This window comes from Periplaneta americana, chromosome 8 (genome assembly GCF_040183065.1).
Source record: "Periplaneta americana isolate PAMFEO1 chromosome 8, P.americana_PAMFEO1_priV1, whole genome shotgun sequence".
NCBI classification, from domain to species: Eukaryota; Metazoa; Arthropoda; class Insecta; order Blattodea; family Blattidae; genus Periplaneta; species Periplaneta americana.
The window spans coordinates 135,420,610-135,433,930 of record NC_091124.1 but is presented as its reverse complement, the minus strand read 5'-3'; the positions used below and the strand labels follow the sequence as shown (position 1 = coordinate 135,433,930).

Here is a 13,321-nt window from a genome sequence, read left to right as displayed (position 1 = left end):
CAGTTTTGACTTCTGTTATTCTGAAACGTAAAAAATTTCTATATATTTTTATTTGTTTTATTTTCATATCATTATTACAAATTCTGCCTCTTACAGTAGCTAATAATGTGTACTTAAATTAACAATGTGTTATGTCAGAAGGCTTGAGTTATTCATATTCAGCTATGTTAATTATTTTAGAAAGTATACATTACAAACATAGAATTTATTTATTTGTTTATTCATTTGCTTATTTTATTATTTAGTTGCTTATTTCTATTTATTTATTACAGATGTTTGGTTTTTAGAACTATTTTCCTTTTCATTTAGATTACATTATGTTTTCTTAAATAAGATTACATAATATGCTTTCTTGAATAGAGGAGAAACACAAGAGAAATATAACTTTCTTATTCTAGCATAAAAATAAAAATAAATATAATAATGATATCAAAATAGTAGGCTATAATATAAAAATAATATAATATAAAGTATAAAAAAAACTACTATAATGGAGGAAAAGTCAATCTGCCATCATCTTACTTACAGACAAACTTGTAGTGGTACACAATCAACATTAGTTCTGGAATTGTCATTGTCTTCATAAATATTGTTCTCCCCATTGGATTCTACATCTGATAATTGACGGAGATACTTAGCTGTAACATCTCAGTAATCCACATTGGTGCAACATGTTGGTTACTGAACTGGTAATGAGCTAATACAGTTCTCTACCATACTGTCAATGTAGGGCTTGGCTATCACAAATTCTGGTTTTTCACTATTTAAAAAAAAATCATATGAATTCAGGGTTCCCACAGACCTTGAAAATCAATTAAAATCAGGGAATGTCACGGAAATTAAAATTGGTCCAGAAAAGTCAGGGAATTTGTTTTTATAATGCCGTGAGTCAATGAATTTCTGTGAATTTCACTAAGTCAGTGAAAACTATGAATATTGAATGATTGTCCCAACAAAGGTTAACTGAGGGACAATACTTTCCTTCTTTAAAAAACTATCATCTGAATGTGAGCCTTTCTTGAGGAAATATCAAACCTTAAGTCCATTTGCTCCTTATTTATTCTCAGACTTAGAGAACCTGATTAAGAATGTAATGGAAGAATTTGTAAAACAAAATACAATGCCTACCACTTTGGAGAAATGGATTCGAACACGTACAGTTACATGCTTTGATATGAAGTTTAACTTAAAGTTTTTGTATTCTAGAAGTTTAAAATTGACGCAGATAAAAAATTTTTACCATAGCTGTTCATGAATGTACAGTTGTTAAAAAAAAAAAGTGGCCGTACTCGTGAACAGCGAATATTTTCTAAGTCCACTTCGGGTCACAGCGATGTTACACGATGCATGTGCTTTTAGAAGCAGTTCCGGAACTATGGAATCATTCCATATCTGTGCCTCGTAGACCAGCGGTAGAGAGTTCGCTTAATGATATGAAAATTGTGAGTTCGGGCCTTGTTCAAGTTTTCATTTTATTTTTTAATCGTTATTTAGTGATATAAATACTGCTTTATTCAAATTATCATTTATATTCTGTTATCGTTCTTTATCAATATGAATAATATTAAAGTTAATTATATTTTATCGTTCCTTTAGCAATATATATAATATTCAAGTTATAATTTCTTATATTCTGTTATCGTTCTTTAGCGACGTGAATAATATTCAAATTATCATTTGTATTCTGTTATCGTTCATTAGCGATATAAATCATATTTAAATTATCATTTGTATTCTGTTATCGTTCATTAGTGATATAAATAATATTAAAATTATCATTTATATTCTGTTATCGTTCTTTATCAATATGAATAATATTAAAGTTATTTATATTTTATCGTTCCTTTAGCGATATGTATAATATTCAAGTTATAATTTGTTATATTCTGTTATCATTCATTAGCGATATAAATAATATCCAAATTATCATTTGTATTCTGTTATTGTTTGTTAGCGATATAAATAATATTCAAATTATCATTTGCATTCTGTTATCGTTTGTTAGCGATATAAGTAATATAAATTTAATGCTAGATTTAGAACAATACAGCTGCCTAATACGAGTGTTAGTTTTTTCTTCTTATACTGTTATGATATTACATTATACTATCCTGTAACATAATAAATTGGAAAGGTGTCACGAGGATTTGAGCCTGATACGTTGACATTTCAATTCCGAATTTCGCGACATCCGATGTTCCTACGTTCTTCTGACTGAGCTATGTCATTTACCTGGTATTAACGTAATTCAGCGCATTGTCAGAAACACTACAACTGAACATTCATTTCAATTATATTCTGAATATTTAATAATGATATAAAATGGTTACGTTTATGACAATAATATTTGTAGTTGTAATACCAACTGCAACAGCAGCAGTGTTAACAGCAGCAATGATTAAGGACGTATTGCATGGATACAGTTCAATACAGATTTTTCGAAAACAAATTACTGAGGTCGAGATTATAAAATAATTATATTCTTAACTCTGTGGACTTTATATTTGAAAATGATATAGTTATTAATAAGACTCTAACAAGTATTTATATTATTATTTCCAAATTTTTTTATTGGGTTATTTTATGATGCTGTACCAACATCTAGGTTATTTAGCATCTGAATGAAATGAAAGTGATAATGCCGGTGAAATGAGTCTGGGGTCCAGCACCGAAAGTTACCCCAGCATTTGCTCGTATTGGGTTGAGGGAAAACCCCGGAAAAAACCTCAACCAGGTAACTTGTCCCGACCGGGATTCTAACCCGGGCCACCTGGTTTCGCGGCCAGACGCGCTGACCGTTACTCCACAGATGTGGAATCCTAATTGAAGAATATATATTTTCAGTATAATGAATGTTTTGCTGTTATTTTAAGACCTAGGTAGAGGCTAATTCTCTGAGGAAACCACGACGCCATTTCTGCCTGCGACTTTGACTGACATGGCTCCACAAAGAGGTGCAGGAACGAATGAAAGTATAATATGGGCTGTGGTTCATTTTGGTTTTTCGGCATCCGAGGCAGGTAGGCGTTTCAGCGTTTCAGAAAGGACAACCCGGAGATGGGTGCAAAATTATCAACGCTCTGCAATTTTTGGCCGAAAAGCTGGGAGTGGTAGAAGGGAAATTTCAACACCACAATAGGACGCCAGATTAGTGGCAGAGATTGAAAGGAATCCCTTTCATACCGCTGCTACTTTGAAGGCAGTTGTTAATTTCCCTGGCCATGACAAGACCGTGATAAATCGTTTAAGGGCCGCCAATTTGAGATCTCGACATGCCATTCCTAGGGAAGTTCATAAGGAAGAGCATATAGAGGAGCGTTAAGTCTTTGCAGTGGGAAATGGTGATCGGGATTGGAAAAGAGTAATCTTTTCTGATGAAGTCACCTTTTCTACTACAAAGGAAGGACCCACTCTTGTATATCGTCGTCCTGGTACTCGATTCGACCACAGATGCACTGCCATGCATACCCGCAGTAGTAGAGTATCTGTGTCATGTTAGAATTCTTCAATTTCAGCAGGATAATCATCCAGTCCACACATCTCCATTGATTCGGGACTGGTTTGTGAGGATACTGAATTGATAGACTGGCCTTGTCGCTCTCCGGACTTGGGCACAAGTAAAGAAGCATATGCGGAAAAATTGGCCCAATCCCCCTCCGAGATGCCCTGATGATTTGTGGAAGCTCGTCCATGGTCCCTGGGATGCCGTGACTGAGAACAGACGGTATTTGAAAAAACTATTCGATTCCATGCCCACTCGACTGCAACATGTGATCAAGATGGGAGGAAGTTGGACTAAATATTGAATCGTGGCTTTTTTTTTTTTTTTTTTTTTTAAAGGCAGATGCCTGTAAGTTTGTTCTGTTTATGCCACAAAAGATATTTTTGCTGAGAATATAATCTTTCCATTTGCAGCCATAATGTCATAATAAATAATGACACAGTCATGGCATAATACATTCATGAACCTGATGTTAATTACTAAAACAATCATAACAGAAACAGAAACAATTATATTTTATCTCTCTCTTAAAAAAAATAAATAAAAAGTATTAGGTTGCGTTCGAACGCATGACCTTACGAACACTTGCCCGAAACGCTACCATTATGCTACAGATTAACACGCAAAAACTTTCATTCTGACTGTAGATATCAGGCCACGTGGTCCAACAATCTGTAACATCACCTGTCTCCGAATTGTAGCGGAGATACCTGAAGGGAACTTTGTGTCTAGAGAGCGGCCACTTTTTCTTTTGACAACTGTATAGTTGATTTAGTTTGTACTAAAGATTTCAAAGTGTTCAATTTTTTTTTTTTTTTTTGCCGGCCAGTGTATGTCACATAATGTTGTTGTTTTCTAATGCCAGGCGTTTGACAATAAAGTCATTTGACCTCTTGGACTCCAATATTTTTCAAAGATATTATCATGGTCAGCCACTGAAGCACAGATTTTGAGGTATATAAATGGCAAGTTGTAGCCGATTTAAGTGAACACCATATTTTAACGTTTTGGTGGCTACTTCATTCACACACAACCCCCAGAATGTCTGGAGGACCACACCTGCTGTTTGTCGATGGGTCCACTGGACCTAGCTGGGAGATCTTGTTGATCACCAGCTTTCCCTCCTTAAGCCACTGGCAGACGATTTTAGTGCCATAGCAGGTCAGCACTAGGAACAGAAAAGTAGAAAGAGGAGGAAGGAAAGTGAAATGAACCCCTAGGCCCCAAATGCTCTAATGCTGTCGGGGTCGAAGAAAGTAAGAGTTCAGTCAGAGGACTGGATAGGAAAGGGTAAAGAGGGAATTAGGTATTGAATAGAGGAAAATTATACCAAATTCAGTCATTAACTCATCAAGCTGACCAGTGCTAATTGATGAGTAGCCCCTCCCTTTAGTTCATCTTGTAAAATTATGCTTACTAACAGCTGCACCACGGGAAGGTAGGGACGGGACATTGGGTATTTGTCCAGGATGGTTCCTTAAAGCCTTCAATGGGAAGGATTAATGGCTCTCCCCCCTGTATCTGACAGATACCCTTTTGCAGCCATATCACAGAATGTGTCAGAACGACATGACATAGTAGTGTTTTCATATTGTTTATTATTGTGTGAACACCACAAGCAAAAAGATAGGGTCCACACCTGTGGAGTAACGGTTAGCGTGTCTAGCCGCGAAACCAGGTGGCCTGGGTTCGATTCCCGGTCGGGGCAAGTTACCTGGTTGAGGTTTTTTTTCCGGGGTTTTCCCTCAACCCAATATGAGCAAATGCTGGGTAACTTTCGGTGTTGGACCCCGGACTCATTTCACCGGCATTATCACCTTCATATCATTCAGATGCTGAATAACCTAAGCTGTTGATAAAGCGTCGTAAAATAACCTACTAAAAAAAAAAGATAGGTTCTGCAGACTCTGTTCTATTAATTTAATATACTTCATTTTACACTATATAATATTGTTCTGGCCTCTGATTAAGGTTCTGGCTGATATGTACATCTGTTATCAGGCAGTACATCTCACTTGGCGATATGTGTCAGAGGAAGAAAAATTGTTTGTGTGCATCTGAAGTCTGATTAGTGTAATATGCAGTTAATTGGCTATGTATGCAATGGAGGAGGAAAGGAAGTGGGCACCCTATCCCATTATCTCCTGGCCTAGTTGCCTCATAAGTAGTGCCTTGTTGGTTTGACTTGTGTGGTTCAGACCTGTCTTCGGACAGTTGACTAAACAACAACAAACAGTATTGTTCTGATACGAAAGTTGACCGAATTTCATTGCAGTTTATCTCGTATTGAAGCAATTACTAGGGAAACGTCTTTATAACCAAAAGTGTAAAGATAATAAAATAGTAATAAAGGTAAATTTTTACCTTTTAAGGTTTCTCATAATTAAGTACCATACAGAGCAGACACATTTTCTCCATTAATTTAAAATTGATTGTAGGTGAAACAGTAGAATCAGGAAATTTTCTGTTAAACCTTTATACCTTTTATATATTTTAAGATCTTTTTTAAAATATATGTTAAATAAATATATGTTATTCTGATGAATACTTTATAGTAACTAAAAAAAAGAACAGCTTAATACAATAATTGTAACAGAAAGCTAATTTCAATATGGTATTACAGCCTTATTTGCTGGTAGCCTAAGGACAATATATTGGTTGCAAGACCAATGCTTCCTTCTGCTATAAAGGAGAGAGACCGTTTTTTTATAACCAAGTTCGTCAATTTTTTTGGTAGAGAAATTGTTTCTATATAATGATCTCATGTTAGTCAGCAGTTGGGCTAGAAAATGCGGGATAAACCTTAATCCAGGTAAAACACAAGTAATTCTACTAGGACATCAGAGATTACTATCCTTCATCAGCATTTACACTTTTGCCAATGATTTTAAACAATACTATAATGCCATGCAGTACTACCGTTAAAAACTTAGGTTTCCATTTCGACTCGAAACTCAGCTGGAATGCACAGGTAAAATATATCTCTAAGAAAACTTTCTCAATGTTGCATTCACTGACTGACTGAAAAACTTCTTTCCTTCTAAACTGAAACAGATCTTGATACAGACCCTAGTGTGCCTTACTTTGACTATTGTGACGTTTTGTATAGTGACCTTAGTGTTGAATTGTCATTGAAGCTTCAGCATGTTCATAATGCTTGTGTCTGTTTCATTTTTAAGAGCCGTCGCTATGATCATGTCTCCAAGTATTTCTTACAATTATCTTGGCTTCATTTACGAGAGAGACGTTCAGTCCATTCACTCTGTTTGCTGAATCAGATTCTAAAAAATTGCATACCTATTTATCTAGTTCCTTGCTTCACACTATTAGCATCCCACCATAACTGTGATACACGTTCACAGCATAGCCTTGTTCTATCATTACCATATCATCAAACATCTCCCTACTCTGCTTCCTGGAATTACTTGTCACGGGAAATCAGGAGTAGTCAGAGTCTAAAATCTTTTAAGTACACTCTACTTAGAAATGTTTTTATTGAACAGAACTAGACTCTTGCGGAAGTTTCTAAATAATTTGCTCTACGTGATAATTTATTATTTTTTTTCCTTCTCTCTTCGTTTTTTTATCTTGATATTTTATTTAATCGTTTGTATCTGTATGCTATATAGTACGTTTTTGCTATTCAACTTTTTGTCTTGTAACCCACATGTATTCTTCTATTAGTATATTAACTGTATGTTTTATCTCAATTAATCGTCGAGTTTATCTAGAGCAATTTGTCTTATAAATTGTATATATTCCTCTTATATTATGTAACTGATTTTGATTATATGTAATTTTATACTTTATTTTATGTTCTCCTTATATTATGTAACTGATCTTGACTATTTGTAATTTTCTATTGCCTGCAGGAACATTTCGGAGTTATAAACTGCTATAGCGTCACTGTCAGTTGACGGATTTATACGAAACTGGTATTATTAGAAAGAGAAACTCAAAAATTTTTGTACCTACTTCAAAGACACTCGATTTGTGCTCCACATGTCACTCTGCAGACATCAAGGCAATATTCCTACTCATGCCATATACATTCCAACTTATCTGTAGGGATGGACTTAATAGCGGCAGTGATACGAAGTTGGAGCTCTTGCAGATTTTGAGGTAGTGGAGATACCGGTATATAGACAAAATTCATTATGTCACAGATGGTCAAGTCAGGGGACCTCAGAGGCCAACTGCAGAAGAAATTACCTTTGTTCCCAGCGTGCTCAATTCATCCTCCTGCAAGTTGTTGATTTAGGACATTCTGTACATCAAGTGCCAGTGAGGAGGAGCTCCATCTTGTTGGAAAAGAAATTCGTTGCCTTCTTCCAAATAACTCATACCGGTGACAGTGTTTTCTTGAAAGAAAAATGAGCCATACACTTTCCGTTTCGAAACGACACAAAGCACATTCAGCTTAGGGGAGTCACGTTCAATCTCCAAAATGAAATGTGGATTCTCGATCCCACAAATCCTAATATTGTGCTTGTTTATTTTTCCCTTGATGTGGAACGTTGTCTCATCACTAAAAATGAATTTAGCTGAAAGGTCTTCATCATCTCCCATTAGTGTCAATAAATTTTCACAAAAAACACGTCGTTTTGCATGGTCATCAGGTTTCAACTTATGCACTAATTGCAGTTTGTAGGGGTGAAATCGGAGACAAGAACATAGGACCTTGGAAACAGTGGATTTAGAAATGTTTAACTGCAGGCTAGCTCTATGCACAGACCTTCGAGGACTATGTACAAATGCCTCCCGCATCTGTTCTACAGTTTCTGCACTGACAGGTCGTGTCCCTGAATGGGAAAAATTGAAAATTTAACATTCAGATCATATAACACAACAATCCAACAATGCCATAATGACAAGCGAAATAGCGGAAACAGCATTTTTTGTCTTTTTTTTTTTTTGTGCTGCCATATGTTGCTTCGGTCAACAATGATCAATTACGTATTTCCTGACATTCTTTGAGCTGTTCTTTCTAATGGCACCCGTATGAATTTCTTAAAACACACAGTGACAGAATTATAGTAGTTTATAAGCCCGGAATGTTTTTGCAGACACACTGTATTTTATGTAATCTATCTCCAAAGTATCTTCTTTTGTGTTGTTTTGTATTCTATATACATTATTATATATTTCATGTATATTGTATTCAAACCTGATTGAGTGGAAGAGAAACTCTGCCAGACAAAATAAAAGTACTACTACTACTACTGCTGCTGCTGCTGCTGCTGCCGCCACTGCCACCACCACTACCACCACCACCACCACCATCACCACCACGACCACTACCACTACCACTACCACTACGACTACGACTACCACTACCACTACCACTACCACTACTACTAGAATTTTGTAGTAGTCCTAAGTAATTATGAATGACGAAAAAATAATCCTGTAGTGTAGGTGTTCGTCACATGATGATTGGTTTTATAGACAGTGAGGCAGACAGAGAGCATGGAGACATTGGAGAATCAGCCAGGACATCAAGCAGCTGGAAATTCACAGTCAGATAACAGTGATATGTGCCAGACAGATGAACACAAGGCTGCTGAGCAGCAAAATTCCACTGACATGGCACGCCAGCTGCAGAATACGAAGCAGGAGGTCAGAGTGCCCTGTGTTGCCGATACAGGTATGGAAAACTACTAGAGGTAGTGTTCAAACTTTGAAAATTTTGATTAGTTGGTTTTCATTTCCAAGTAATTGACAACCTTCGTCATTTGCTCTTCTTAACTTCTTTCAGCTTATTTGATATCCATTCTCAGTTTTGTGCTCCTTAGACATGTATGTCAGCAGCTTTTAGTACACAGGAGACTGTAGACTTGTGATATTCTTAGTCAACAGTTCTCTTCTCTTCTCTTCTCTTCTCTTCTCTTCTCTTCTCTTCTCTTCTCTTCTCTTCTCTTCTCTTCTCTTCTCTTCTCTTCTCTTCTCTTCTCTTCTCTTCTCTTCTCTTCTCTTCTCTTCTCTTCTCTTCTCTTCTCTTCTCTTCTCTTCTCTTCTCTTCTCTTCTCTTCTCTTCTCTTCTCTTCTCTTCTCTCCTCTCCTCTCCTCTCCTCTCCTCTCCTCTCCTCTCCTCTCCTCTCCTCTCCTCTCCTCTCCTCTCCTCTCCTCTCCTCTCCTCTCCTCTCCTCTCCTCTCCTCTCCTCTCCTCTCCTCTTCTCGCCCGCCCCTACCCCTCCTCTCATCTCCCCCTCCCCTGTCCCTCCCCTCACCTCCCCTCCCCTCCTCTCCTCTCCTCTCCTCTGTCAGAGATCTCTACAATTGTTATTGTGGTCTGTTATCAAAAGTTGTGGAAGAATGATGGTGAGTTTTGTAGTAGAATTATGCCTTTATTAACCTATTCAAGAACAAGGGAATTTTTTAAATGCATATGTCTGCTACATGGGGCAGATGGTATTTTGGTATTAATCACTTCATTAGGTGGAAGCATCATATCTTTTTTTTCCCCCATCTAAAAATCTATCACTCTCAACTGTGGTACCTTGTTTTAGAGATAAGCACAGTATCATGTAGTAGCAGTGATGATCCATTTAAAATGTTTGTAGGTGCTTTATAAAAAAACTGTGGGTTACTCTCCTTTTAAGTTAACCAGTTTCTTATTGTAACAACAAAGTAACTTCCATTAGAGAATTAGAATTATGTATGTATGTACAGGAGGAATAGTAAATATTTTAGGGGGTTATAGTGTGGACTGTTCTGAGTACATAGTGCATATAAACATGTGTCCAATTTTTATTGAGTACAGAGATACAGCTGTTAAAAAATTCCATATAACATGTGTCGAGTTTTTATCAGGTACAGAGATACAGCTGTTAGAATGTAACCCAAGAAGGTGTTGAGCAAAGGCAAATGATTACGACTTCAATGCAATTTCGACTCTCTTGACAACACCACATGTAGTTCTTCTGAGGTCGTCTTGGCGTTCTTTTATGAGGAGAGCATTATTCATAATCCAAACGATTAAATTGGCTCTTGTGTTTACTTTTTCTTTGTAGACTTCGCCTTTCAACCATCCTCTTAGGCAAAAATCTAAAGGAGTAAGGTCCGGGGAACTTGGTGGCCAAGAAACATGATCGTATCTGCCAATCCATCTACCAGGGAATGTTAGGTTTAGATGATGTATCACCTGATGATTAGAATGTGCAGGGGCTCCGTCATCCTGAAAGAACATACCTATCCTTGTAGCCAAAGGAACGTCTTCCAATAATGCTGGAACTCTTTTGAAGAAAGTCTATACAGGGTGATTCACTAGGAAAGGTAAAAAATTTAGGATACGATACCTTAGGCCAGGCCTGCACAAGGTTTCCAGTCTCCAAGCCGGCTCACAGCTCATGAGCGGAATGCAGATATTAGCTGCGCTCAGTATAGGGTGGACTGGAAGAAGGGGTAGTCTCGTACAAAATATACACAAAAGGGAAGTACTAGTACTAGTGTTTATGAAATGAATTCCCGATCAGTGTTTGCAAAACTATCTTGGACTTATTAATTAATACAGAAATATTTATTTGACAGAAATAATAGAAATTTTATACCTACTTAAATGTACAATATCAATTTGTTATGTTTTTATTTATCAGTACATGAAAACGAGTTTTATGCTGTTGGAAGCTGAAAGGAACAGTAGGCTACTGATCGTAATGATCGTTACAGATGTTCGATGCCTGCCTTTATTAAAGTTGATTATAGAAAACAGTTGCTCACAAATATAAATGTTGAGTCAAACATAGCAATCATTTTCACAGCCAGCCTGTGTAGTCGTGGATATTATTGCTAATGTTTAGTCTTTTAAAACTCAACCAGGCTAGTAGTATTATTCAAACGATCTTTAGCCCTTAGGCCACATTGAAGATCAATAAGTCCGAGCTGTAAATCGTTAAATGTTATGTTTTATTTAATGACGCTCGCAACTCCCGAGGTTATATGAGCACACTTAAATGCAATCGACCGGGCCCAGAATCGAACCCGCAACCTCGGATATAGAAGGCCAGCGCTATACCAACTGCGCCAACCAGGCCCACCTGTAACTTATATGGCATTGTTTCAACTGGTGTTGAAGAATTTATTATGATAACTTTAAAATTCTTTCCAATTAAGGCAAGATTTTTAGTAGGTTACTTTACGACGCTGTATCAACAGCTTATGTTATTTAGCGTCAGAATGAGAAGAAGTTGATAATGCCGGTGAAATGAGTCCGGGGTCCAATACCGAAAGTTACTCGGCGTTTGCTCATACTGAGTTGAGGGAAAACCTCGGAAAAACCTCAACCAGGTAACTTGACCTGGGAATCGAACCCGGGCCACCTGGTTTCGCGGCTAGACGCGCTAACCGTTACTCCACAGGTGTGGACCTTAAGACAAGATCTTGGAACCTAGAATTAAATTCATTTTGAATTTCAATTAATATTTGCACATAATCGTTTAACATGGCTTCATCACGAGCAGTTTCTATCGTTCGAAAGTAAGCCATTTTACCTTCCCAAAACTGACTTACGAAAAGTGTAAGTTTACGACTGAAATCCCGCAATTTATTCAACATATCAACACTGAGCTGGCCTTTTCCCTGAAGAGAGATATTTAAATTGTTGAAGATTAATATCTTTAGTATCTTTATGTCTGGACTTGTAATGACGCATTATGTTATGTTTCTTTCTACCTTTCAAAATGTTGTGGCAGATAAAGCGCTATTTACTCCATCAGCTATGAAAAAATAAGCATTTCCCCATGCAACATTGAAAGAATTTAGATTCCTCCATACCGTACTGTAGCAGTAGGTAAGCAACGTGAAACAGTTACTGAGAATACGCACTGCACTCCACTAGATAGCTGAGTGGTTGTTCCCCTCTTCTCTATCTATAGCAGGTCTTTGTCATTCTGATGTATCTTCCTCTCCTATTCGGCGAGCGGTAAACACAGCTCTCCCGCTCGGAAAGAGCGGGTGCGCTCATTGAGCGCTGTTTGTGCAGGTATGCCTTAGGCCATTTTGAGAGAAAAAGTTCATATGAACATATGTCCGTTTTCGAATGGTGACGGAGCTAGATGATAAAACATCTCTCTGCAGTGTGACTCAAACATTACCATATGCTGCTGACATGAGACAAGGTCACCAATCGCAATGAATGACTTAACATTAGAATCGACATTGTAAGCAATGTGGAGTAAGATTAGTTCAGTCATCTCACAAACTGGGTGGTGTAGCATTACAAATGTCCAATCACCTGCCCTTGTCTGATGTAATGACACAGAACCAGCACATAACACAAATACAGTATCACTTATTAGTTCACAGTAGTTCAGTCAGCTCCTTACAGTACAGTAGTTATACAGGTACAGTTACTGGAAGTGTTAAGTTGTGTTTTTCAAGATGCCTTATAAATTCTTGACTACAGAATACGCCGATATTGTGTATGTTTATAGTTTGTGTGATAGAAGTTCCTTGGATGCCATCGCTGAATATGAACGACGCTTTCCGAACAGAAGGGTACCATATTGAAGAGTATTTGCTGTCTATGAGGTTGGATGAAAGATTTGATATAGGCTACCAAAGGAAGGTGGAAACGAGAGGCACTAATCCACCATATTTTAGATGCTGCATGCCACATAAAGAACAGCTACGAGCAACTCTCCCAAGCAATGAGCGCGATTCACACCTGAGTGCAACAGTGCATTGAAGCAGAAGGAGGTATCTTTGAAAATGTGCGAAAACATCGACCCTGATGTCTAGAATATTAGGTATGTACTGTCCGCGAAACTTATCTGGGCAGCTAAAAGAGAGGGGGGTGGGGAGCAGAGAAGTAGCTTCTAG

General features: G+C 37.3%; 1 protein-coding gene across 5 annotated transcripts in view; it reads left to right on the top strand.

Annotated features, from left to right (window-relative positions):
* The window catches only part of Bruce (BIR repeat containing ubiquitin-conjugating enzyme), a 571,194-nt gene that overhangs the window by 358,627 nt on the left and 199,246 nt on the right, over window positions 1-13,321 (top strand). For all 5 annotated transcript variants that reach the window (XM_069833681.1, XM_069833684.1, XM_069833683.1 and 2 more), the window contains one exon: window positions 8,951-9,149. In XM_069833681.1, coding sequence (XP_069689782.1) covers window positions 8,951-9,149 — 199 coding nt within the window. The remainder of the gene's footprint in view (window positions 1-8,950; window positions 9,150-13,321) is intronic.